Raw genomic sequence first — 25,123 nt, forward strand, 5'->3', positions numbered from 1 at the left:
TTATGAGAAGAGGATGGAGCCTCCTTGACATAGTTTGTGTACCATTTTTATGCCTCCGCGCCGGCGACAGCCGCGGCCAGAGGAGTTATGTTTTCGGGTTGTCCGTCCGTCCCATTCTTGTGAACACGATATCTCAGAAACGCCTTCAGGGAATTTCTTCACATTTGGCACAATTGTCCACTTGGAGTCAAGGATGAACTGATTAGATTTTGGTGGTCAAAGGTCAAGGTCACTTTGACCTCACAAAACACGTTTCTGGTTATAAATCCAGAATTCCTTCACTAATTATAATAAAAGTTGGCGCCGGGTTTAGCTCAGCCTTTAAATCCACAACCATATACAGAGGCTATAGTGCTCGATGCGGCGGCCCTGGGTTCAACTCCAACCCTCTGCCCTTTGCCGCTTGTCGCCCCCACTCTCTCTTTTCACATTTCCGCCACTATCCACTGTCCTCTTCTCTGCAATAAAGGCATAAAAAGCCAAAAAAAAAGTTGGCACAAATGTCATCTTGGACTCAAGAATGATCTGATTAGATTTTGTGGGTCAAAGGTCAAGGTCACTGTGATCTCACTTCCATCCCATTCTTGTGAACACTATATCTCAGGAAGGATTTTTTTCAAATTTGGCACAAACATCTACTTGGACTCGAGGATGAACTGAGTAGATTTTGGTGGTCAAAGGTCAAAGGTCACTGTGACCTTACATAACATGTGGCCATAACTCTAGAATTCATACACTAATTATGACAACATTTCACAAAAATTTCTAATAGGTTTAAAATTAAGTGATGACATTTTATACCCAAAAGTTGAAAGGTCAACTTCACTGTGACAGCATCATGCTTCATATTGTCCCTCCAATCCAATTCTTACTGATTTAGACCCCAAGGTACGTGTATGAATCCACCCTTTTCACTTCCTCTCACTGGATGACACCAGGACAGGCGGCCTCCTGTTCCTCTGGTGATCCACAACAAGCTCTTTGATCTTCCTAATATTAAACTTAAGGTGTCATGTGTCAAAGCTCTTTGTCACTACTCTCTCCTCCTCTGGAAAAATAGTCTCTAAGTGAGGGCGGCATATTTCTCACTGGAAACTATTCACTGGAATCATACATGTCACTATAGTATTAGCTTCCATTTCGCCAAAACATACACTTAATACCTTTTGTTTACTAACTCCAACATGTAGAGTCTACACAGACAGAAATGTAACTTCAACTTGACTAGTTGGCGGAGGCATACAACCGCAAGTTAAGCCTCGAATCAGCGTTTTGGACGTTGCTATCATGACTATATTTAGACAAGAGGATGGAGCCAGAGAGGAGTGAATGCTCAGCAAATTATAAAGTATCAGCTAAAGGTAGTGTTTGCCTGGTTAGCAGAGTGCAATCATAATGTACGGTACCTGTGATAAAAATTGGGATGCTAACTTAGCTAGCAGAAACCAGGCTCCAAACAAAATGTAGCACTGAAAAAAACAAGCAGTCTATGCGTTGATGTCTTTAGGTTCAACCGAACGCTAAACAAGACGTTTTTGGTCGGCTTGCAAAATAAACATGTTGTTATGAGGAAGACCTTAAACTAGGGTCATCTATGCAATCTGGCTTCTTTTTGCAACCAGTTGAGTCCCCTTTGCTGACCAGTGGAAAGACTGCAGATTTAATGTATTTGCCAGGAAGCTACGCCCACTTCTTTTACACAGACTATGTCCAGACAAAAGTGTTTAAATGGATGTTTCAGAATATTTAAGTAAGGTTTTATTACAAAGAAATCTCAGAAATATTTGTGTTTGTTTTCCTGTAACATATCCGAGACCTCCTGGCCCTGCTGAACCCCCTCTGGGACCCCTCTTACTTGGTAAAACCCCTTCTGAACACTCCTCTGGGGGATTCAGGGAATTCCCACAAGAGTCTCTGGAGCCTGATTTGGCGCCCCAATCCCCAATCTGTACGAGCGCCTGAAGCCGTGGCTCCGTCTTACACAGAGGCTCTTTAATGTCTCTCTGCTAATGTACAACAGACATAAAACAGTCAGTGATTCACTGTCTGCTCTCATCTTAATGTCACTCACAGGAAATCGTGCCTGCATGAATCCAGCCTCATTATGACATGCACACGCACACATACAGTGCAGACAGAGAGCTGAAGCATTGTGGGTGAAATAGTTTGAAGGCGTGGTGTGTTTTTGTGCTGGAGAAACTGGGACACAGAGCTGCTGATGATGGATGGCATGAATGTGGCTCTATTCACTCAATGCACAAAGTTAATAAATAGGAAATGGATGTCTGAAGACGAGAGAGGAGGGAAAAATCCTTGTATGGAGGTTCTTTGTTAATATTTCCTTCAACTTTCTGTTGTATGTGATCAGTTAAATAACATTGTTACAGCAACAAAATTGCATATAATTGCCCACATATGACACTTGTTGGGAAACATGTTTCTGCTAATGCTGGAAACATTTGGATGAAAAATGAGCCACAATTTCAAAAGCTCAGGAATGTATTTGTCTCATTTAGGTGACGGGGCAACACAAAGCTCATTGTTAATGCAGATTTTTATGAGCGTGCATATTCAAAACTGGTTTCCTGCAGCAGAAAGACACAAATCAAGACAACTTTACAGTAAACAAAGTCCTCGTGCAAAGAGACAGGAACAGGAAGTGTAGAGAAAATAAGAAACTGAAGAAAACACAAATTAGCTGATACACACGGGCCAAAAAAATTGGAGCTGATTAAGAACAAGAAGCTGAACTTTCATCATCCGTTTTCACTTAAAAAAAAAAATAGATACACCTAGAGATTATCTCACCAGGTCCATTTAGTAGCTTATTTTTGAGCTTTTGATCATATAACTTGTCAAATTTAAGATTTGCGCATCAATCATTTAAAGATGCCCTCCAGTGAAATTGAAGTTTAACCTTGTAGACATGCTTTGAAAAACTCCATGCCTCTGGAGGATTTTTTTTTACAATATAATTAAACGTATTTTGCAGAAAAAACATCAGAGAGTTAGTAAATCCCAAGGCATCAACAATTCCTGAATCTGCATAGTGCAAACTTTTTATCGCCCCCTCCGTCGCGAAAACAAAACACGTCTCTGCCATCGTTTAGTGGCAACTTGTTAAAACTTAGCAAGCTTGAAATGTAGTGATTAGTCGTAGTAACGTTAACGTGAGTTTGCAGAAATTACGGTGAAGTTTACAGCAGCATAGGTTGCACATAATGATATGCATAGTGTCACCCCGTCCATTAACGGGATTGGCTCCTTAGGTTTGTGATGTCTCAAACCTGCCAATCTGAAAACGTGTTGTTCAGCCTGTCCTTGGTACACTGCAGTTTAAAAGCAGACAGTTGTCCTTACGTTGCTTATGTTGTCCCTGATACGTCTTGTACCACATGGAGATGTTTACAAGGTTAAACACTGGATTTTCACTGGAGGGCGGCTTTAAATACAGCTGGGAAGGTACAGGCCTAATGTGATATAATTACCATGAAAATCCTACACTTAAAAAACAATTATAGGCTTTATTGTCCCTACTGGTTTTCTGTTTTTAACCTTTTTTACAGTGGAGAAAAAGATATAAATTGCTCTTTGTGCTCTTTGAATGTAGTATAGAGTCTCTATCTTGTGCCACAGCTGATGAAACAGTTAATTCATGTGCCCTACAAACAGGAAGAGCTGTTAACCTGAGTGTAACCCCTACCTCTGCTTTTCAAGATGTAACTTTACCCACACACACACAGATATGGTGCCACGTTGCCAGGTCTGACGAATGGCAGCAATTAGGAGTCCTTTTAATCCACTCCACAGTTTTATGAGCGAGTTTATAGACCTGCTGCGCTTCTTAATGTGCAGGTAGCTCGTGTGCCAGCTGAACCTCTCCTCCTGTGTCTGTTTTAAATTGTTGTTTCCTCAACCTGCTTTAAAAAGAAAAAGCAGCAAAATGATCAAGATACGTCTTCAGTTTTCTGCCAGAAAATGTGTTTTTGTTTGCTTCTTGTTGCCTCCCAACAACAACATAAGAGAAACAGAAAAGTCTTGAAGTGCTGGAAGCAAATCAAGAGTTTCATATTTAGCACAGCAGATCGTCTCCATAAAGAAAGACCTCTGAGATATTTTCCTGCTTCTACTGTTGCACAAACTCGAAGGATAAACATGTCAAAGATGGCAAAGTAAGCGTGTGATGCACCTGATAACACGCCAGCGCTTTGCTGCTCTGTAAATCTTCTCCCCACTTCACGGGAACACCACGCTAACACAAGAAGCTCTGGCTCGTGTGTGTGCGTGTTTCTGATCCCATTTTATCTGCCTTTCTCTTCTTTGTTGTTCTGCTGCTTCTTTGTAAATAGAGGATTTGGTTTAAGTAAATATTTTGACACAAAATAAATCCCTGCGCGTTCCTGTGGGGAGATTCGTTGTTTTTGCAGCAAATATGACCAGAACACGGTGAAGGAACCTGGAATCGAAGCAGGGAGAGGGAACATTACTGGAGTGTTTGACATGTTTGGTGAACTTGTTACCTCAGATAAAACAGGCTCAGGTTTCTAATCAGATCCTGCTCTGCTCAGTGTCAACACTCTTGAATAGCTTTATGTAAATATGTGTGTTTTGGACTCTCTTCTGGTCCCGGCTATCCGTCAGTGCTGCTCGATGCTACTGGTGTAAGAGGTCACAATGCTCGGTTTAGGTGTTTTCATTTCCTGTCCGGCTTGGCTGAGCCGCTCGTTGAGCCTGGACCAATCAAACCTTATTGTCAATCACGTCCTGCAGGAACAGACTTTTCAGAACAACTAATCTGTGATCTGAATCTGTTTGTTACAGGATTCACCTGTTTCTCTTCGGCTCTCTGCCCTGTTGGCTCTGCTGCTTACACAGGCGCCCATGGCACGGAGCTCTGTGCATACCATAAGATCAGGAATAAAAGTTTCCTATAGCTATTTATTGATAATGACGTGTATGCAAGTTATTTCAATTTATTTTCATTTGAAACACATTCAAAACACAAACAGCCTACCATCGGTTTTCACCACGTCGGGTTTGCAATAGTAAAGTAATAGTAGTTTGCGGTAGCTGGCAGCCTACGGTAACATTGATTGTTGTGAAGGTGGCGGCTGCACTGGCCAGTATGACTGCGCATGTCCATGATGAAGCTTTAGCTAGATTATAGCGCCATCATCTGGGTAAAATACACCATAAATTACCCCTCACACAAAAAAACAGCACTGTGGCATATTGTAGATAAGAGACGTCGCGGCGTTGACCTGGAAACAATTAAATGCGGAGATGTGACGTCACCACGTAAAATACTGTAACGCAATTAAATACCTCTCTGCATTTTATACTGGTATGTTGTTTGCACCGGTATGTAGGACAAAGCCCACTTTTTAGATGAAGAAAAAATGTATTTAAAGTGCTTCTTATACACTGAATTGTACAGCGTTTTAGCTCATTTTCTCTGCACACAAGAAGCAGACTTCTTAGAGGAGAAAGATCAGAAACACACGCTTCTCTGCTCCCCGTTTGCCCATCACACATGACAGTTACCGTATGACCTCATGACAGCTACTTACAGGAAACAAAGCTGCGTTACAGACAAAATATAAGACACTACTTTAAATCAAAGGTTTCAGTCATGTTGTGGTTTGGATGGAGGCTTATACAGTAAACAACCAGCCCAAGGTCGTGGCTGACGGCTATTTTAAGAGCGTTACGTGCTTGGGTGGGCGTCCAGAGAGGATTCATGCGCATAAATATGCGAGTTTTGTTCTGACGAATGTATGACTTTATACCCCACAAATGTGTTTCTCACAAATATGCCATGTACCACTTTAATCTCAGAATATATTACTCTTCTCCTTTTTTTTTTTGACATTAGTACATACATTTCTTTCATAAAAACCCAGAACATTTAGATTCAACTCCGTCTCTAGTGAAGTGTTTCAGTTGGACTTATGAAACCTTCACCTGAGGCTCTAGAAAGTGTTCATGTTGCCACATATATTGGCAAACTGCTGCTGGATTCAGACTTGACCGCCAACATAAAAGCATCCTCATACTTTTTTACTGTCTCCGTCCATAATTTAGTAGTTTATCCAGAGACTTGCCCTTGCCACAGACCTGTTCACTAGCTGCTAAGTACACTTTCCAACTGCTGTGCCTTGGTTAACCTCTCTGTTGCTCTGTGTCCCTCTGTCTCTGTAGGGTGCTGGTCAGGAGAAGCTGGGCATCTACATCAAGTCTGTCGTCAAAGGAGGAGCAGCTGATGTGGTGAGTATACAGTACACACAGAAATGTGGCCATAATATCATGTGGAAAAATACACAGTGACTCATTCTGTGTTGTGTCTGTTACAGGACGGCCGTTTGGCTGCAGGTGACCAGCTGCTGAGCGTGGACGGACGCAGTCTGGTCGGCCTGTCACAAGAGAGGTAAGGACGGTTTCCACTCATTGAAGTTTACTTTCTCCATTTTTTGGCAATTTTTAATTCGTCAGCTATTAAACTTTCAACACTTCAGTCTCAAATCTTCTTGAAATGCGATGTCAGTTAATTAACTGTGCACTTACAGGGTATCTTTGGGTATTGAAAACCCTGTGAAAGTATTGAATTCAGCTTCCTTAAAAAGAAAAGGCCTTTGGTGTGGGACAAATTAAAGGGCCTGCCAGAGGATCTTAAGCAGCAAGTTGGCTCATAAAAAGTTAAAAGAAATATCGCCAGGGGCCCGACCTTTCTGTGCCTTAAAAATCATCAGGAAAATCCTCAAATCAAGCCAGTGCAGGTGTGGTTACACAGGAGTGATATGATCTCTACGTTTAACGCCAGTTAAAAGTCTTGGTGCTGCATTTTGGACGAGCTAGAGATGTGTGATGGATTTGTGGTTTAAACGAGATGAAATAAAAGCATGAATCACCTTCTCTAAATCACTTAAAATGACCTACCGGTGCAGTAAAGTTATTGTTGTGTGGATGGCGGCTGTGACAAAGCTTTAGCTCGAGATTATCGCACCATCGTTCAGGTAAAATTACAGTTAAACACTAAAATACCTCTCTGCATTTTATAAAGGTATATTGGTCGCAGCGGTTTATAGAACGCAGCCCACAAAAAAGTATTAAAAGTGCGTCTTATACTCTGAATTTTACGGTGATTTTTGTAATGTTTCTGAGCTGATAAAAGCAACACTGGACAACATCCTCACCCCCTCATCAAAGGTCAGCTGACTGTCTGGCTGCTGGCACTACGTCACATGATAAATCACCTCGGTCCTACACCTACAATTTCAGTTTTGTTTTCATTCAACTGAAGGAAGTTTCGTGACATCCAGCATTAGATGGCTTTGAGACAGTTTCTGAGAGAGTTCAGGCGGTTTGGTTTGTTATGTTTTAGAGGTAAATATAACTGTGTGTCATCGGCATAGCTGGGAAAAGAGACATGGATTATATTACCAAGTGGAAGCATTTATAAGGAAGAAGAGCGGGCCAAGATGTTTTAAAGCCATCTTAGATTTAATAATAATAATTTTGTTGGTGATTTCTGGCTGCTTTCCATCATCCTTTCATATCTGACTGCATGAATGTGAAGTATAACATAAGCTAATGCCCCACTCAGATTAATCCAGTTACTCCTCTCTGTCAGCATGTGCAGGCTTGATGTTGTTGCTTTCTGTGTGGGATTAGAAACGTCCTAAAACACCTTAAATGTAGCTCGGTGATCCCTGCAAAAACTGCCTCATTATAATCTCCATTTGCAAAAATAAACCGGGAAATTCCCGCCTGAAAAGCGCAAATTATAATCAAACCTTCATGACATCTCTTTGGAAACACCAGGGAGTAAATGTGCATGTGGTGTTTCTTTCACCGCACAGCATTGACACGTTTATGACCATGTGAGGATGAAACTCAGTCAAAGTCTATTTAGGGAACATTTAAAAAGTGAAATATCATGTTGACATCATATTAGATGAGAACCACATCTTCTAAAAACTCACTGAGGCCGTTGCTCCAAGTTTTTCCTCTCAAAAAAACATAATTTCCAACATGCCTGGAACACACAGTACGAGCAACGAGGGTGTGTGTGTGTGTGTGTTTTGGAAGCAGCAGAGAAGCGCTCAGTAGTTAACGCCCCACTCAGATTAATCCAGTTATTCCTCTCTGTCAGCGTGTGCAGGCTTGATGCTGTTGCTTTCTGTGTGTCAGAGTCAAACTGGATTTACAAACCTTTCCTTTAATTGCTTTAGCGTGCAAAGGTTCAACATGCAAATTAAGGGTTTGTTAGACAATTGGGTATCTTCAGGTGGTCATCATGTCTGCTCCCTCTGCAGCAGATTTGCAGCCTTAAGGTTCTGCTTAATGTTCAATTAAAAGCTCAGTTCTTGATATTTTCAAATGTAGATTCTTTTCTCTGCTCAGCGTCGAGCAGTCGGCGCTGCATTCCCCGAGTTCCATCCAATCAAACACACATGGCTCATTATCGTGTGCATCTGCCCTTCAGCTATTTATAGGATTTGGTTAAAGCCCTGTGCACATGTGGCTGTTACAGAAAACAACATGTGTGAGTGTGACACAGCAGGATTGTACCCAAATTAGAGTGGAGTGAGTCTCTGGCAGTGACAGATGTAATCCCTGCCTGCTCTGCTTCAGAATAAAAGTCTTCTAGTTTATTTTGCTGCCTGTTTGGACGCCAGTCGAGAAATTTAGCTGGTGTTTTCCCATCAAGACTAAAGGTAATAAACTTCTAAGTAATATAAAGATGGATGACGCTTTTTTGCTTAAAGGGAAAGGTTACAATCAGCACTCAGACCCGGGTCAAATCACTCTGCAGTAGACCCGGGTAATTATCGCCTCAGCATTGATGGGAACACAATACATGTGTCATGCTAAGCTCCGCCCCCTTTTCCAGCACGATGCTATGCTCAGTCGGTAACTTCTGCAACTCTTTGTCACCTCAGCTACAAATTCCACCCATCTCCGTCCGAGCAGCGCTCGAACATCGTTCCAGATTTGTCTATTTGAGTTTGATAAACAGACTGGATGAGTAATAGATACAATCAAGACCTAACCACCGTAACGCCTTCACTGTTCACTAACCCTGTTTCGGGTGTGTTGTGACGTCAGCAGAAAAGAGACCGACAGGAGTCACTGGCAATGGGAAAAGAGACAATCACCATCTATAAGCGGGTCTTCCCGGGTCTGAAATACCTGCGTCAATTTCGGTGGGGAAGGGGTATAAGTCACGTCTCCTCTCGCCGTTCCTCCTCTACTCTACTGTTTGGGAACAGAACGCTGCAGGAGCCCCATTTGTCAACAGAGCTGTCAATCATGATGCCACACCCCCTTTTTATAGCATCAAATAACTGATTAAATGTAAACTTGTCAGAAAAATGAACACTTAAATCAGCATGATAAGAACTAACTATAATGACAGAAACCATGTTTGAGAAACATTTATTTGACGTGTTGATTTTATAGTTTGACTCGTCCCATCTGTTAACATGGAGGAGGCTGAAGCCAGTCAGCAGGGGGCGATAGAGAGGGCTTGGCTTCCCTTTTAGGGAGCTGTCATGTCAGCCATCTTTTTATACAGTCTATCATAGATACTGTAACTAAATCAACAAATATTTGATAAGCAATTCATGCAAAACTCCTGAGCAATGAGCTCATTCAGGATTTATCATCTCCAATCTTCAAGTAGTAAAAATACCCTCTCCTCCCAAAACTAGCACACTGAAACACAGCCTACCAGACACAGGCAGTTTACTTTGAATCTGACAGTATGATTAGAGGATTCAGAGTACTTTAGATGAACTTGTGCCACATTCAGATCGTTTGAAAGATGGAGCTTTAAATAGCTCATTGCAGGAAAGAGGGAGACTTAAATATTAATGTGTATTATATTAATTTAATGCCTTCCCCAGAGAGAGGAAAGTGTGTCAGATCCTTTGAAGTTTTGTTGAGAGCTTCATGTTCATTCTCTCTCTCTCTCTCTCTCTCTCTCTCTCTCCCTCTCTCTGTCTCTCTCCCTCTCTGTCTTGTGTTTTCAGGGCGGCCGAGCTGATGACGAGGACGGGCTCAGTCGTGACTCTGGAGGTCGCCAAGCAGGGAGCCATTTACCACGGCCTGGCCACGCTCCTCAACCAGCCCAGCCCTATGATGCCCAGAGGTAAGCACATAAACACACACACACACACACACACCTACAATGTTAACTTGATTTTACAGCTTGACAGGGTCTGTAACAAGACTGAGAACACATTAGATGGACTTCATTTAAGAAAAACAATTGTGTATTTTTCTTCTTGATCTTGAGGAACTTTGTCTTCTATGTGAATGCTGCTTGACAATAATTTAAGGGACTTAAACATTTTCTTCGTTATTAATTATTAGGTCTAAAGCATCTGCACAGAGAGCTGCAGCTTGAATTTAGCAAGCTAACTAACTCTGGCACATTAACAGAAATGATGACTAATGTGCACTGTCCTTATACACTGATCAGCCATAACATTATGACCACTGACAGGTGAAGTGAATAACATTGATTATCTCGTTGCAATGGCCTGTCAGTGGGTGGGATATGTTCGGCAAATGAACATTTTGTCCTCGAAGTTGATGTGTTGGAAGCGTAAGAATGTGAGCGACTTTGACAAGGGCCACATTGTGATGGCTCGACGACTGGGTCAGAGCATCTCCCAAACTGCAGCTCTTGTGGGGTGTTCCCGGTCTGCAGCGGTCAGGAGCTACCAGAAGTGGTCCAAGGAAGGAAAACCGGTGAACCGGCGAGAGGGTCACGGACGACAAAGTGGAGCGAAGGCTTGCCCGTGTTGTCCGATCCAACAGAAGAGCTACTGTAGCTCAAACTGCTGAAAGAGTTAATGCTGGTTCTGATAGAAAGGTGTCACAACACACAGAGCATCACAGTTTGTTGTTTATGGGGCTGCGTAGCTGCAGACCGGTCAGGGTGCCCATGCTGACCCCTGTCCACCTGCAGAAAGCGCCTACAATGGGCACGTGAGCATCAGAAGTGGACCTCAGAGCAATGGAAGAAAGCCGCCTGGTCTGATGAATCACGTTTTCTTTTACATCATGTGGATGGCCGGGTGCGTGTGCACGCTTACCCGTGGAAGAAAGTGCACCTGGATGCACTATGGCAAGAAGGTGAGCCGGCGGAGGCAGTGTGATGCTTTGGGCAAAGTTCTGCTGGGAAACGTTGGGTCCTGCCATTTATGTGGATGTTACTTTGACACTTAGCACCTACCTAAACATTGCTGCAGACCAAGTTTACCCCTTCATGCAAACAGTATTCCCTCATGGCAGTGGCCTCTTTCAGCAGGATGATTCACCCTGCCACACTGCAGACATGGTTCAGGAATGGTTTGACGAACACGACTAGTTCAAGGTGTCGACTCGGCCTCCAGATTCCCCAGATCTCAATCCAATCGAGCATCTGTGGATTGTGCTGGACAAACAAGTCCGATCCATGGAGGCCCCACCTCGCAACGTATAGGACTTAAAGGATCTGCTGCTCACATCTTGGTGCCAGATACCTCAGCACACCTTCACAATGAAGCAATTGGCACATTAATCAGTAATCAGTAATCAATACTTATCAGGGGAAGTCAAATTTGTATATCCACAAAATTCTGTATTATTTATTTCATCTTATTGTTTATTTTTGCAGGGAAAACGCAGAATTAAAAGTAATAGCACCAGAGTTAGCTAGAGGCTAATTTACATGTGTTTCCCCCTGGGCGGGTAGACAGACAGCAACTACAGGACAGCACATTTACTGCAATTAACAGCATTATACAAGAGGTCATTGTCCTTAAAGTATTAAATTAAAAGCCATTTAATGAGATCACACACAGTCATTAGTTCGTCGCTCCTTAAAAGCTGCAGAGTTCTGCTGTTCAGTAGTTTTAATGAATGGACTATTGTCAGTTAAAGTCAGTAATTTAGTGACTGAATGAAAGAGAAGAAGCAGACTTGTCCAGACACAGTGTCCTTGTTGTCTTCTCTGTAGCGCAGTTAGAAACAGACTGAAGGATATAATGAGTGTTTGTGGCCTGAAAAACGTGTGTGTCCAGACACGCACACACATTCATGGCATAGGGTTTACTGGGCTGTCTGGCTGTGTGCTGCTCTTTGTCTGCAGGAATGTGACCTTAGATTCATTAAGGAAGTCTTCTGGCCCGGGCCGCTCTGTGGTCCAGGATGACGCTAACGGGGTGTTTCTCCTAAATTCTGTCGACCGCAGAGTGTTTGGCGGTTAGATTTCTGTCTGCGCTGGAAGTGAAGGACGCTGGTCGCTCTTTAGAGGTCTTAATGTTGGGGAAACTGGACGAGAAGTGTAGATTCTCACAGGCGGAGGACTCAGAGGAGGCGAGCCTTACATAAACAGAAAGAACTTGGAACACTTAAGACTCTGTTTGACATTTAGGACAAGTCTGTATAGTCAATCAACTTAGATTACAGTTCTAAATAGCTGAAGATTAATGTAACCGCTTGTGACACAGAGTGATATAGAGTGCCCTAGTGCTGGGTGGGTTTTATATAGGTTTGATTAGGTACTCATGATTCTAGCTCTTTTTGCTCTGTAGTTAATGTAAGGGAACACATCAGTGTGTTTTCACGTACATATGAACAATTAACAATTATACTTAATATTATTTGGGACTTGAAAATCTATTTCCTTTTTTAACAAAACAAAAATCTTCTCTGACTTTTACCACACTTGGTTCAGCGACTACAAATAGACTTGTAGGGCGCAGCTGGGTTACTCGTCCTCTACCTTTTCTAACGGTGTTCAAATGTATGTTTAATCAGCGTGAGCAGCCCCGGGACCAAACTTGCGCATCCTACTTCCTCAAGAGGGGACTGAGCCTTTTCAGTTGCTGCCCCAAAACTCTGGAATGAGTTGCACTTGCACATTAGGCAGGTCGACTCACTTCCTGTTTTTAAATCCTCTCTTAAAACACATTTTTTCTCTTTGGCTTTTAACTCCGTTTGAGATGCTGGCTTTTATTGTCTTCTATTGGTTTAACTGCTTTTGTGTTTTTATGTGTGTTTACAGCACTTTGGCCAACTCTGTTGTTTTAAAGTGCTTTATAAATAAAGTTGAGTTGAGTACTTCCTGTCGCCAAACGCACAACCTCATGCCGTGTGTGTGCAGCAGGTGAAGCCGCTAAAAGTAAACACTCTGCAACACCTCTGCTCCGTGCACGGCCCGTTCATGTGGCCACAGCGTTAGACGGCACTGGGGCGAAGTTCCGCTAATAACTGGGGCACATTCACTGAAAAGCCGACTTGCGCATCTGCGTGTCTGACTCAGTCATCCGCCGACATTAGGCTGCAGCGCTGCGCACGTGTCTCTGTGTACTCTGTGTGCTCTGTGTACTCTGTGGAAGAGATGCACTCGGTGATATCAGACGGACTTTTCCTGTAGATAAGTTAAGAAAACGTGTACAAAAACCAAAACGTTTGTGTTTATCACAGTATTGACGAGTAACGGTGACAGTGTGAAACCGGTATCCCGCCCACCCCTAGTGTCCCTCCTGCTGCAGTTTTTTAAGTAATAACTCCCTAAATCTTAAAGCAAGGTGGCAGTGAAATGGATGCATGTTGTGTCCTTCTCTGACGCATGCAATTATTCGTTGATTATGCAAAAAGGGCGTGGGTTCTCATGACCGGGGGTCAATCAAGTAGGGCTGCTCCCATTGCAAAAAGTGACGCGTGGAGAAAGTTGAAGTTGCAAGAACTGAAACATTTGGGCTTCCTTCGAAGATCTGTGGACAAAAACTGTTGACGCAATGCCGACGCTGTCTGAAGGCACGAAGCAAATTTATATTTGTCTCCTTTTTGTTTTTTGCTCATCCAAATATTTATTTGTGATTTAAAACTGGTGAAACTTTCGTGATCTGCTGCGTCCCTAATAGGTTAGTCATCAGTCACATAGAAGGGAAAGCCTATAAATCTTCACAAAGGCAGATTTATTTATTTGCTAACAGCGTTGGAGACTGAATCTCAGCTGTCAAATCAGTTCAGTAAAACAACTCATATTACATTAACCACAATGTTGTTGAGAGGATTCTTCTCATTTCATATAAAAACAGTTGATTTGACTTTGTGGTGTCATACAACCACAAAAAAGACCCGCTCATGATATTCTGGATATTCATTCATGCATTTAACAGGATAATAAAAATCCAGCAGAATGCTTTGCATGAATCATATGAGGAAACAAGAATTAAACTACAGCCCCAGCTGCAAAACATTTTCATCTTCAAGAATCTCTTGATTTCACTTTTTTTTCTAAAACACCATTCTCTTTCTCTCTCTCTCTTGTCTTCACTTCTCCCATGCCTGTTCTCTCTCCAGCATCAGACCGAGGCAGAGACAAGAACGGGAAGCTGCGACCAAAGAGTGAAGGCTTCGAGCTGTACAACAGCTCGGTGCAGAACGGCTCGCCGGAGAGTCCGCAGGCCGGCTGGGACTCTTACCCCGAACCAAAGAAGATGAGCGGCGAAGATCGGCTCCTCAAGAACCGAGCCAACCACCGCTCAAGCCCCAACGTAGCCAGTAAGACATCCACCTCACCAGGAGGTCATGCTTTTACACACTTGATTGACGTGTATTATGTATTACATTAAACCTATAGAGCAAATCTTTATGACAACGACTCCATAAAGCTTTAATGGACACAAAAATGGAAAGTATCCGTGGTAAACAAGTCTTTGGGTTTGGGCTTGGCGTGGGCAGTCATGGAAAAAAGGGGAAAAAGTAAAAATACAGTTGTGTTATTCTTTAACTACTCCGCCCTGATATGGAAACATACTGCAACAGCTCTGATGCAACGACTCTGTCTGCAAAACTAATTTTCTATAACCGCTTTGGTCATTTTGGCACTCCCAAAGCTGCTCCCCTGATTCGCTCAATTCTCAATGTTGTTGCATTTGCAATTTGCCTGTCCCGCCTCAGATCAGGGCCAGAGTCCTGCAGGAAAAGCCGTGTACCCTGGAGGACCTGGCACTAAGATCACCTCCGTCTCCACCGGGAACCTGTGCGCAGACGTAAGTAACCGCATGACTGACGAAACGGCGTCTTTATGAGGAATGTCTCGAGGACACGCAGATGAGAATCATTTCTCATGTAGAGCATAAAGCTCTGCCTGTTGACTGTTGGGAATATTTTCTTTTCACACAGTTATTTCTGGTTTTATTTATCAGGACGAGCCCTCCCCTCCCTGTCCAGAGGCCTACCCCATCCCCACCCAGACATACCCCAGGGAGTACTTCACCATTCCGGCCTCGAAGAGCACGGATCGAGTCGTCGGCCCTGGGCAGGGGCCCCCACAGCACTGGCAGGGCATGGAGGACAGAGAGCGCCTCCCTGTGGTCGACAACATCCACAACAGCATGCAGGTAGAGCAGCAAAACATGAAGTTAATATTCTATAACTTGTGTGGGATAATCAGGGAGCAAAAGGTGCATTTTTATATTAACTTTCCTTTCTTTTTTGCTTCTATAGGTAGAGTAAATAAACGATTAGCTTTGTTTTTCTCTTAAAGTTAAAGAAATGTTCTTAATGGGATAAACATGTGACTTGTCCTGATTCCTTTACATCTTCTGTCTACGCTTATTAAATGTCTTTTCCCCCTTAATGCTTCCTCCTCTTCCTGCTCTTCCTTCCCATTTCCTCCACTTTGTCTTCCTTCTTTAAATCAATGTTTCCATCCCCTCGCAGCGGGTTAACCACTCGCAGGAGGACTTGTACCCCCCACATGGAGGTATGAGGCCAGACGAGCGCATGCAGCAGCACTACCAGCAGGAATACCAGCACCGGGACATGGACTACCAACACAGGGATTTGGACTACCAGAGAGGTCCACCAGGAGGTACAGAGATGGCTTTAATACAAGGAGCAGAGAGAGGATGATGGAAAGAGGAGTGCAGCACCTGATAGTGTTTTTATTTATGTAACAGCTTCGTGGTTTTGAGCTTTAAATGTTACTAAAATGTGACATTTGCCCTTAATCTGTAGAAAGAGAAACCCTGCAGTGAAGGATTAATGTTTGCCTGTGTGTTTCTGCGTCTGCAGGTGTAGGAGGTCCTGACCACTGGGCCCCACAGCCGCAAGTCTCCTCCTCGTTGGAGTCCTCCACGTCCAGCCAGGAGCACCTCAACTTCTCCGCCTCCTCTTCCTCCTCCAACAAGACCCAGAACCAGAAGACGGGGCCGGGCCGGTGGAAGACGCCCAACGCCCCTCACGCTGTGCAGCCACATCCGGCCCAGCAGCCATCCCGCTCAGACCTGCCCCCTCCCCCGCCTCCACCGCCAGCACCTTACCCAGACGCCTACGACCCCTATGACCCGCAGCCAGACCTACCGCTGCCCCCGCCTCCGGCTGCAGTCTCATCTGTAACAGCCCAGCAGGCAGCTGACCGCAAGAAACGTGAGGAGCAGCAGCGCTGGTATGAGAAGGAGAAGGCTCGACTGGAGGAGGAGAGGTGGGTTTGTTTAAGGTTACGCACGCAGTAACATTGAATTTAACTGGGAAGGCTTGGACGGATAGACTTTAAACTTTTTAGGACATACTTTGTAAAACTTTAACATTTTTAAAGGAACATTCTGCAGATTTTTAGCCTTAACTTGATATTTCCTAGTTTATAGAGAGAAAAACAAAAGCTGTTGCTGGTGTTCTGTGTCTCTTGGGTGCAGCTCCACGAAGCTCTTCTTCTTCTCCTTCTCCTCTTTCTTCTCCTTCCTCTTCTTCTCCTTCTTCTTCTTCCCCTTCTCCTCTTTCCTCTCCTTCTTTTTCTTCCCCTTCTCCTTCTCCTTCTCCTTCTTCTTCTTCTTCTCCTTCTCCTTCTGGAGAAAATTAATATTGCTAACAATGATGCTGGTTTCCCAGGGAGAGGAAGAGGAGAGAGCAGGAGAGGAAGCTGGGTCAGATCCGGGCCAACCCCGTCATGCCCGTCCAACCTCACAACAACGGAGGAGCCATGCCGCCTCCTCACCACCAGCCCCCTCTGCCCTCTGTGACCCCACCCCAGCCCTACCTCCCCCCACAGCCTCAGCCCCAGCTTCCCCCATCCAGACCGGAGAAGCTGTCCAGCCTGCCGCGCTCAGCTGTTCCTCCCCCTGCCAGTGCCTCCCACCCTCCGGGTAACACAACTCAAAACTTATATTTAATGTTTTAACATAATTAGGTACTTGAAATGTATAAATGAAATGTGGTGTGCTCTTAGGTATGGACACAGTGATCAGGGAGCTCCTACCGCAGCAGCAGCCACGCACCATAGAGAGACGAGATCTGCAGTACATCACGATCAGTAAGGAGGAGCTGTCCAGCGACAGTCTGTCTCCAGACCCCTGGAAACGAGACGCCCGGGAGAAGGCCGAGAAGCAGCAGCAGCTTCACATCGTCGACCTGCTCGACAAGGAGATCCAGGAGCTCCAGGTACGTACAGTTTAAGCTCAATATAGCGGGATCCTTTTGTTTGTGTTTGTTTAGTTTACAAGGGACTCTACTATAGAAACTTCTTTCTAATGAACAGATAGATTTAATGATATCTGATCCAAGACGATCCACTTCTAAGCATACTTTTAATTTTACAGTCAAAGCCGGAGAGAACAGCGGAGGAGAGCGACCGCCTCAGGAAGCTGATGCTGGAGTGGCAGTTCCAGAAACGGCTGCAGGAGTCCAAGCAGAGCGACGAAGACGAGGAGGAGGAGGACGACGAAGACGTGGACACCATGATGATCATGCAGAGGCTGGAGGCCGAGAAGAGAGCCAGGGTGAGATTGGGGTGTGGTGACGGCGGCGGGATTGGAAAGGATAGAAAAGAAATAAAACACCAATAATGGCCATCAGCTCACAGCTCAGAGACAAATCTGTTCAGTACACGAGGAAGAACGAGCCACAGGAGATCAGGCTGATTGCTTTGATGGGAGGTGTTACAGAATCTGCTTTGGGGGAAATGAGTTCCTCTGTGGCAGCGCTCCCACTATGAATGTCCTGCAATGTGCATCTGCAACATGCTTCTGTCATCGCTTTGCCATGCTGAGCTGCTTAAATCTGATTGGCTGGAGGGAAGGGTGGGTGGAGGGGGAGGGCTTTGGGGACGGGCAGGTGGGGGTGTTCTTAATGCTGCATTCTCATCATATGGATAAAATATGGAGTTTTGGTTGAACAAAAAAGGCTACAGGTGTGTGTGAACATGCACACGTGTCCTGCTGTGATAAGATACGACTCCTTGTGTCACAGCTGGTTCTAAAGTCGGCCTTGTTGTTGATGTCAGAACTCGTTCTTACTTGTGTCTGGCATCTTTTCCATATGATGCAAATGCAGCATATCTGCCGTCTTATTAAGGAAGAATGAGCCATGACCAAAGAGTCACTGGTCTCATTTCAACAGGTCTCTCTGCATCCTGAGTGAATATTGATAACTCTATTATCTGATTTGATTTCTGGATCATGTCAAGGTGAAATTTGATTTATACTGTAGCTTTTAAAGCGACAAAAATGAACAACTGTGGAAGTAACGAAGCCATAAAGCATCTATTCAGGCGGATGATACTGTAGTTTTTAGGGGTATCATCAGCCGTGTCTAGACCGCAAATGTCGCACCAGCGTCTTGTTTGTTTGACAACAGCGCTCACGCAAACCGAAGCAAATTTTACAAAACTGTTTCCATCTTGTCTGCTGATTTTACAGCATCGAGAGGTAAAAGAACAGCTCAACTTTCTGTGCAGTTTTTCTTTAAAATGCATGAATAATATTCCTCACCTATTTTTGGCTGACTGAGTGACGGTACTTTCAGAGCCATAGAGAGAGAAAGTTGCGACATTGCAATGTCGGATCATGGAGCATATTCGTCCTCCACTGACTATACGGCTCTGGATACTTTGTTCGGGGAGTAGGTGGGGCTGCTCCTCCGTTACTCGTCCTGCTGTCCTCACCTACGTCCACAGTGCGCACCTGCTTTCAAACACGTTGTCATCGGTCTCATAAGGACAGTCCTTGTAACACATTGCCCACAAAAGCGCACATTGACCTAAAATACTATGATGCATAAAATTGACACTTAGTTCATCCATAATTCTAAGGCAAAGTAACCTTTATTCCATATGAAATGAATATAAAGATAATATCCTAAAAGTGTAATAAAAAAGAATGATACAATGATAAAACAATAACATATATAAAGTTAATTGTAAAAAAGCAATACAATCAAGTAATCAATTATAAAGTGTGAGCTGTTTTTGTATCTGCTTGAATAAAAGCAGATATTAAGCACACAAGTCCGTTTTAAATTGCTCTAACGGTCACAACCAAGGGAAGCGGAAGTGCTGCCAGACCACTTTCGTATCCTAGCAACAGTTAGCGCCGGTGAGAGGGGCTCTGAAATTGAGGTCGTGGGCGCTGCGAGCATGAAAACGTTGTTAGTGGACACAGGCTCCTAATAGTTTAGGCTGCTAAATGTACAGATAAATATATTATGGAGCATCACGTTAACTCAGACTTCAGAAATAGACTTCAAGTGGAAATAAATCAGGGTTACTCCTGTAAGACACAGCTGAGTTTGAAACTGTAAAAAAAAGCATGCGTCTGATATTTTGCAGTCTAGACACGAGGTTACGTTTAACTAAGAAAAGTTCTGGTGCTAAAATTTCTGTCAAATATCCCGAAAACCTTCAGGCGAATTCCCGGTGCTTCCTGAAATTGGTACTTACTCTGAATTGCAGCATTATTTTCTGTGATTAGTCCAGTGTGACAGGCTGTGGTGAATGTGTCAGAGACGGACTGGATCTGGGTGGGTGCTGCTGGTTGCAGCTGGAATGCGGTCGTCTGGAGTGGCAGCACGCCTGGAAGGTGTTGAGTCTGTGAGGGTGTGGCTGAGAGTGTGATCGGTCCATGTGGTTGGTTTGGTTTGGTTATACTATTTCATGGGCTGCTGTTATAAAACTCTGCAAGAAGACCTTATATATGTATATTTATTATCTTAGAGTTAACACGACAAGCTGTATTTAATGTATTAAGCAGATAATAACAACCCTGTCCCGAGGGCTTTAGCATCCATACAGGACAAAATCCTTTCTTTCCTTCATTTGATTAAAACCTAAATCAAAACTTAGTTTATATATTATATTATTTTACTTAATACTTTATTTATTGTTGTTTTTTTTCCTGAATAAATGTATTTGTAGTGAGGGATTAAAGGGGCCTAAATGTTACCTTGGGGGCCCCTCAACTGTTTAATCCAGCCAGGACCCTCCGTCATGGTATTTTATTTTGAAAAGCACGTGTAAACACGAGGAAAAAAGGAGCTGCTAAAGTCGGTTGTAACTCACAACAGTATTTGTTATAATTAAAATATATTTTTTAAGCAAACCGTAAAATCTTAACCTCTTTAAATAAATCTGTCTTTACTCCGAGCTTTATAAAACCGTGATTAAAAATGGAGAAGCGTGAGGTTTATTTTAAGAGGTGTTGTTCAGGTCATGTAGATTTGGTTGTGTTGTGTTAAGGCGGATTTAAACAGCCAATAATCAGCACTTTTAAGAAACTTCTTATGTTTTCACTTTACTGTCTGTCCTCCCTTCCCTTCTTTTAGAGCTCTCCCCCTCTCAGTTTCCTCCTCCCCTCCTCTAACTTAGTTTTCTCGATATCTGTATGAAACCTCCACACCTTTCTTTTCAGCATTTGGGTATTTTCCTTTTCCTCCCTCCCTCCCTGTCTGCCCTCCCTCTCTCACTCTCTATTCTCTTCTTCTTCTTCTTCAGCAGCAGAATGCTGTCCCAGCTATCTCTGTTCTAGACTTGGTATGTTCTTCCTGTTAATGACGAGTTTCCTCTCCCTGCCCCTTACATCACTTCCTGTTTTCTGTCTGGGCTGCCCACCTGCCCGTTGTTTCCTCTCTGTCTCTCCCCACCCATCTTGGACTACTGTCGTCGTTTCATCGGGGGCGGGGGTTTGGGGTTAGAGGCGGGGCTAAAGAGCTGCCGGTCATTGAGAGGCCGTCCTGGGATGCTTGATGTTGTTTGGCTGGGGAAGCTGTCCATCTCTTTGTACACTCAAAACAAGGGAGTGAAACTGCTGCTCATAAATGATGTATTCCTGAATCCAATTCATAAAAGCAACAGAAACCAAACTTTTACCTGCGAACAGAGCGAGTGTGGCCGGTGTGGTTCTACTCAGCAGTGATGTTTTGAGTGCATATCGAGGTGGCGCCTGCATGGCTGATTGCATCACAGGGGGGCGACCAGGTGGAGGTCCATGCATGAGAGTCCTGTGAGCCCCCGGTGCTTCCTGCGCAGGGCTTCATCATCATCATGTTGTGTTGTCCATGAATCCATCCATCCATTTGTGTGTGACCAGCTGAGCCTCTTTGTGTTCTGTTTTTAAAGTGTCTTTTCAACCAAAACAAACACATATTGTTTCACTTAGTTCTTGTCGGTTTTATTTGTCAATTTGTTCGGTATTGATCTCTGAGGTTTCTGTCTCTACCACAGTACAACAGATGTGAATGGCAGAAATAAACTGCTAAATGTCACAGGCAAAACAAAGGCAGAAACAGGCTCTACATGTTGCCTTTATATTTAATATCTTTACATCCTTTAGGTCCTATTAGCCAGGACCGTCCCAAATTGTCTTATTAACGTTTCTCTAAAAAGAAAGTTATTATTTTATTTGTACATCAACAAGAAAGAAAACGATAGCAACAATAAAATAAAATTATTACAAATACAAATTAGAACTATAAAACAAAAATGTATAAAAAGAGGAATTTAAATATATAAAAATAGACAAAAATAACAACCATATGATTAAATATAATTTTAGAATAAATAAAAACAGATCTACAAATATAATATATAAACATTACAATAATTTTATAATGTAAATTTACAAAAAATAATTAGAAACTAAAGATAAATAAATCAAAATATTAGAAAACAATATTAACAATTTATAATGGTTTATATTCAGTACCGTGGTTCTCAACTGGTGGGTCGCGGAGCTGTTTTCAGTTGGTCGCTGATGTGTGCTTTAAAAAAATGCATGCTGCGCTTTTATTTTGAAGGGCATGGGTTTCCTATGATATGTGTGCAGTAGTAGTTTAGACCTAGACCAGGTGAGAACCGCTGATCAATTAGACATAAAAGTATTAAAACTATATAACATATATAAATATATATATAAACATAAAAGGCACAAAACTATGATATTATATTATATAATAAACCTTTATAAAACGTCTCCCTCACTATATATTACTTAAAATGAATGCCTCTTCTATACTCTCTCATTGGGGTCGATGCAGGAAGTCTCTCAGACAGAGATGATTGAACCTTCATGCAGTGTCTGAAGGATAAACACCTCCAGGAGTGAGTGGAAAAATATGATTGTAAATTGGTTGAACTGACCCTTTACCACCATCCAGCCCAGAGAAAGGTCTGTCTGTTTTGTGTGTCCACATTTGTAACTGGGTTTGTGTTGGGATGGTTTGAACATTTCTGCAGCAGCTTACATTCACTTCAGGTACACTCCTGCTCAGTGGGAATTCTAATGTTCCATTGGAATAGACCTTAAGTAGCTAAAGAGGGGCTGTCTTTGTTTGGTTGCTGTTGTTGCATGTCGTCGTTGTTGTCTGCATGTTCAGCAGTGCGTGTTTCTGCCTGTGCTGTGAGTTTGCAGTGCATACTGCTCCTCCCCTCTGGAGCAGTCCTGTGAGACGAATCCAACATACATCACATGACACACAACACGCTAGTGTACATGAGTGTTACAGCAGTTAAACAGAGATATTTGATGTGGGAATGGTCTCAGAGTTTGTGTGTGAATGAGGTGACATTCATGTCGTACTAATTGTTTCCTTGTTGTTGTGTGTGCTTGTCTCCGCCTGCCTCTCGGCACGTTGTTCTGTGTGCGTGATCAGTTGCAGGACGAGGAGCGACGGCGTAAGCAGCAGCTGGAGGAGATTCGTAAGCGGGAGGCGGAGGAGCGAGTGAAGCAGGAGGAGGAGAGGAGGTGGAGGGAGGAGGAGAGAGCCAAGCGAGAGGCCGAGGAGAAGGTCGGTTTGTCTGTCTCTTAAACTATCAGAGATGTGTGGCTAAAGTTAGTGATTTTTAATGATCTAAGGATACTTCAGTGTTTGGTTATGATTGGACAGCTTACATCATAGGACAGACAGGGCAGAAGGTTTGACCACTGGGATCACAATAGCCTCCCTTTTTTTTAGGCTTCAAAGCAGAACAGTGTACGGGCTAACTGCGCTAAAAGAATATCAAATTAGGTCCCACAAACCAAGTAGATTAACTGACAAGATATCTGTAGATTGGTGAATAAGTGTGTTCCCTTTCGATAAATAATTTGGCTCATAAAACCACAGAAAACTATTAGATTATTGACATTTTCAGACACTAATAAGTTGATTTTATTGCGCTCAGACAGAGCCAGGCTAGCAGTTTCCCCGTTTCCAGTCTTTGTGCTAAGCTAACTGGCTTCTCGGCAAGAAAGGGAATAGGCAAAACTATTCCTTTTAAAGCATTCCCATTTCATCAGGTAAAATAGACTGATGCATATACAAATTATCAGGCTTGTGGGTTATTATGTCCTTGGTTAAAGTCTGGAGAAGCAGTGTGCTACATTAGGCTACATTTTTAAAGCACAATGCACAGTCATATTTTACATTCTCCCCTCCATTACATAAGAAAAAGAAATGGCAAATATCAGCCAAAAGCATCAGTCTAACTCGAGGATAAATCCCCCTCACTTAGTGCACACATAACTGTGTTAAAGCTTTAAATTTAATATGTATTAAACTGACGTTTTTGACGGTTAGTTCTGCAAACGAGCCAACACGCTGAAACGAGCAAAGGGTAAAAGATGTTTTTGCTTTTTTGTCTTGGTCATTGGAGGCAGAATAATTTGCCAAAACAATTTTGAAGAGCTTCTAAAAGTAATTCTACAACACAGTTAAGTCTAAAGGCATCTTAATACTTCCTCAAGCCTCTGCAGAAACTATATTCTGCAGCGACTTGTTTGTAATTTCTCCTGTCTTTGTCAAGACTCAGCTAGTTTGCACAGGCAACATGCTACCTATAAGTAGATTTATCTCAATTTTAATACATCTCACCACATTTAAGTATTATATTTGGTATTATATTTTGTGCTATGGAGGTTTTAAATGACCAGTAGTGTGATCCGGTGCCCCCCCCCATCCATCTGTCTGTGTTTATATCATTGCGTCGTGTCCACCGACTTCACCATGACGCCATTACTCTGGTGCATTTGTCCTGTGAGCTGTAGACACCTGATCACACCATTGGTGGTTTAAAATCCAGAGCGGGAAGAAAACATTGTTAACTTTTAAATTATGTGTGTAGCTTTAATAATAAATGATTTTATTACATGCTGGGAAAGTCAAAATAAGGAGGGAGAGTTAAACTTAACTTTTGAGGTTATTTAGAGGTGAGAGGACTTTCCCTGAAACGACTGTCTGTGAGGAAGATTTATTGTTTTAAAGATGTTATGACTGTTAATTTGATGCTGTTTTTTTATGTAAAGATGTCCAATTGCATGTCCTCATCCTGTGCACCCCCCACCCAATGTGATGTGTTGATGTGTCATGTTACGTGCTCCCACCCACCTCAAGCATGGGACTCCCATCGTGTTGTTGTCGGTGTGTCAGGAAGTTCAGTTATTTCAGTTTGTCGGGGAAGCAGTTATGATTTCATCAGGTTTTTATTTGATTTTATTGTATTTTGTTTTTTTTGTTACCATCTCCATCCAGCATCGCTTCAGTTTAGGGAATGCCGCCCACCCTCCCACGTTTCCCAAAAATACCTCATGCTTTTATCCTCAGATCACGCACACAGACACACACAGAAATCTGCACCCACCCACCTGCCTCATTCCCGCCCTCAGCCATCCATACTGTACATACTCAGAAACCCAGCCACCCACTCATTCAAACCCCACACACCAACTAATCCCTCCCAGTTTCTTCAGATTCCCACTGGGCCGATTCAACCGCTCGGATACATCCACAGCACTCTACCTTTTTTGAGGACATACACAGCCAGCCTTCCACACATGAAACGGACCAAAAAAACACGCCAACATAATCTGAC

The 25,123-nt window shown here is 43.1% G+C and overlaps 1 protein-coding gene across 7 annotated transcripts in view; it reads left to right on the forward strand.

Annotated features, from left to right (window-relative positions):
• afdna (afadin, adherens junction formation factor a) overlaps positions 1-25,123 on the forward strand; it is a 122,146-nt gene that overhangs the window by 87,002 nt on the left and 10,021 nt on the right. For 4 of the 7 annotated variants that reach the window (XM_069657319.1, XM_069657321.1, XM_069657323.1 and 1 more), the window contains exons 24-36: positions 6,202-6,267; positions 6,354-6,427; positions 10,035-10,153; positions 14,365-14,565; positions 14,965-15,056; positions 15,213-15,407; positions 15,730-15,880; positions 16,084-16,492; positions 16,897-17,150; positions 17,234-17,445; positions 17,604-17,783; positions 20,771-20,809; positions 22,927-23,061. In XM_069657319.1, the coding sequence (XP_069513420.1) occupies positions 6,202-6,267; positions 6,354-6,427; positions 10,035-10,153; positions 14,365-14,565; positions 14,965-15,056; positions 15,213-15,407; positions 15,730-15,880; positions 16,084-16,492; positions 16,897-17,150; positions 17,234-17,445; positions 17,604-17,783; positions 20,771-20,809; positions 22,927-23,061 (2,127 nt within the window). The remainder of the gene's footprint in view (positions 1-6,201; positions 6,268-6,353; positions 6,428-10,034; positions 10,154-14,364; positions 14,566-14,964; positions 15,057-15,212; positions 15,408-15,729; positions 15,881-16,083; positions 16,493-16,896; positions 17,151-17,233; positions 17,446-17,603; positions 17,784-20,770; positions 20,810-22,926; positions 23,062-25,123) is intronic. The other 3 variants (XM_069657322.1, XM_069657324.1, XM_069657326.1) reach the window with 1 other exon arrangement.

This window comes from Semicossyphus pulcher, unplaced genomic scaffold, assembly GCF_022749685.1.
Source record: "Semicossyphus pulcher isolate SPU_LCO1_2020_fin unplaced genomic scaffold, fSemPul1.0.p SCAF_11, whole genome shotgun sequence".
Taxonomy (NCBI): domain Eukaryota; kingdom Metazoa; phylum Chordata; class Actinopteri; order Labriformes; family Labridae; genus Semicossyphus; species Semicossyphus pulcher.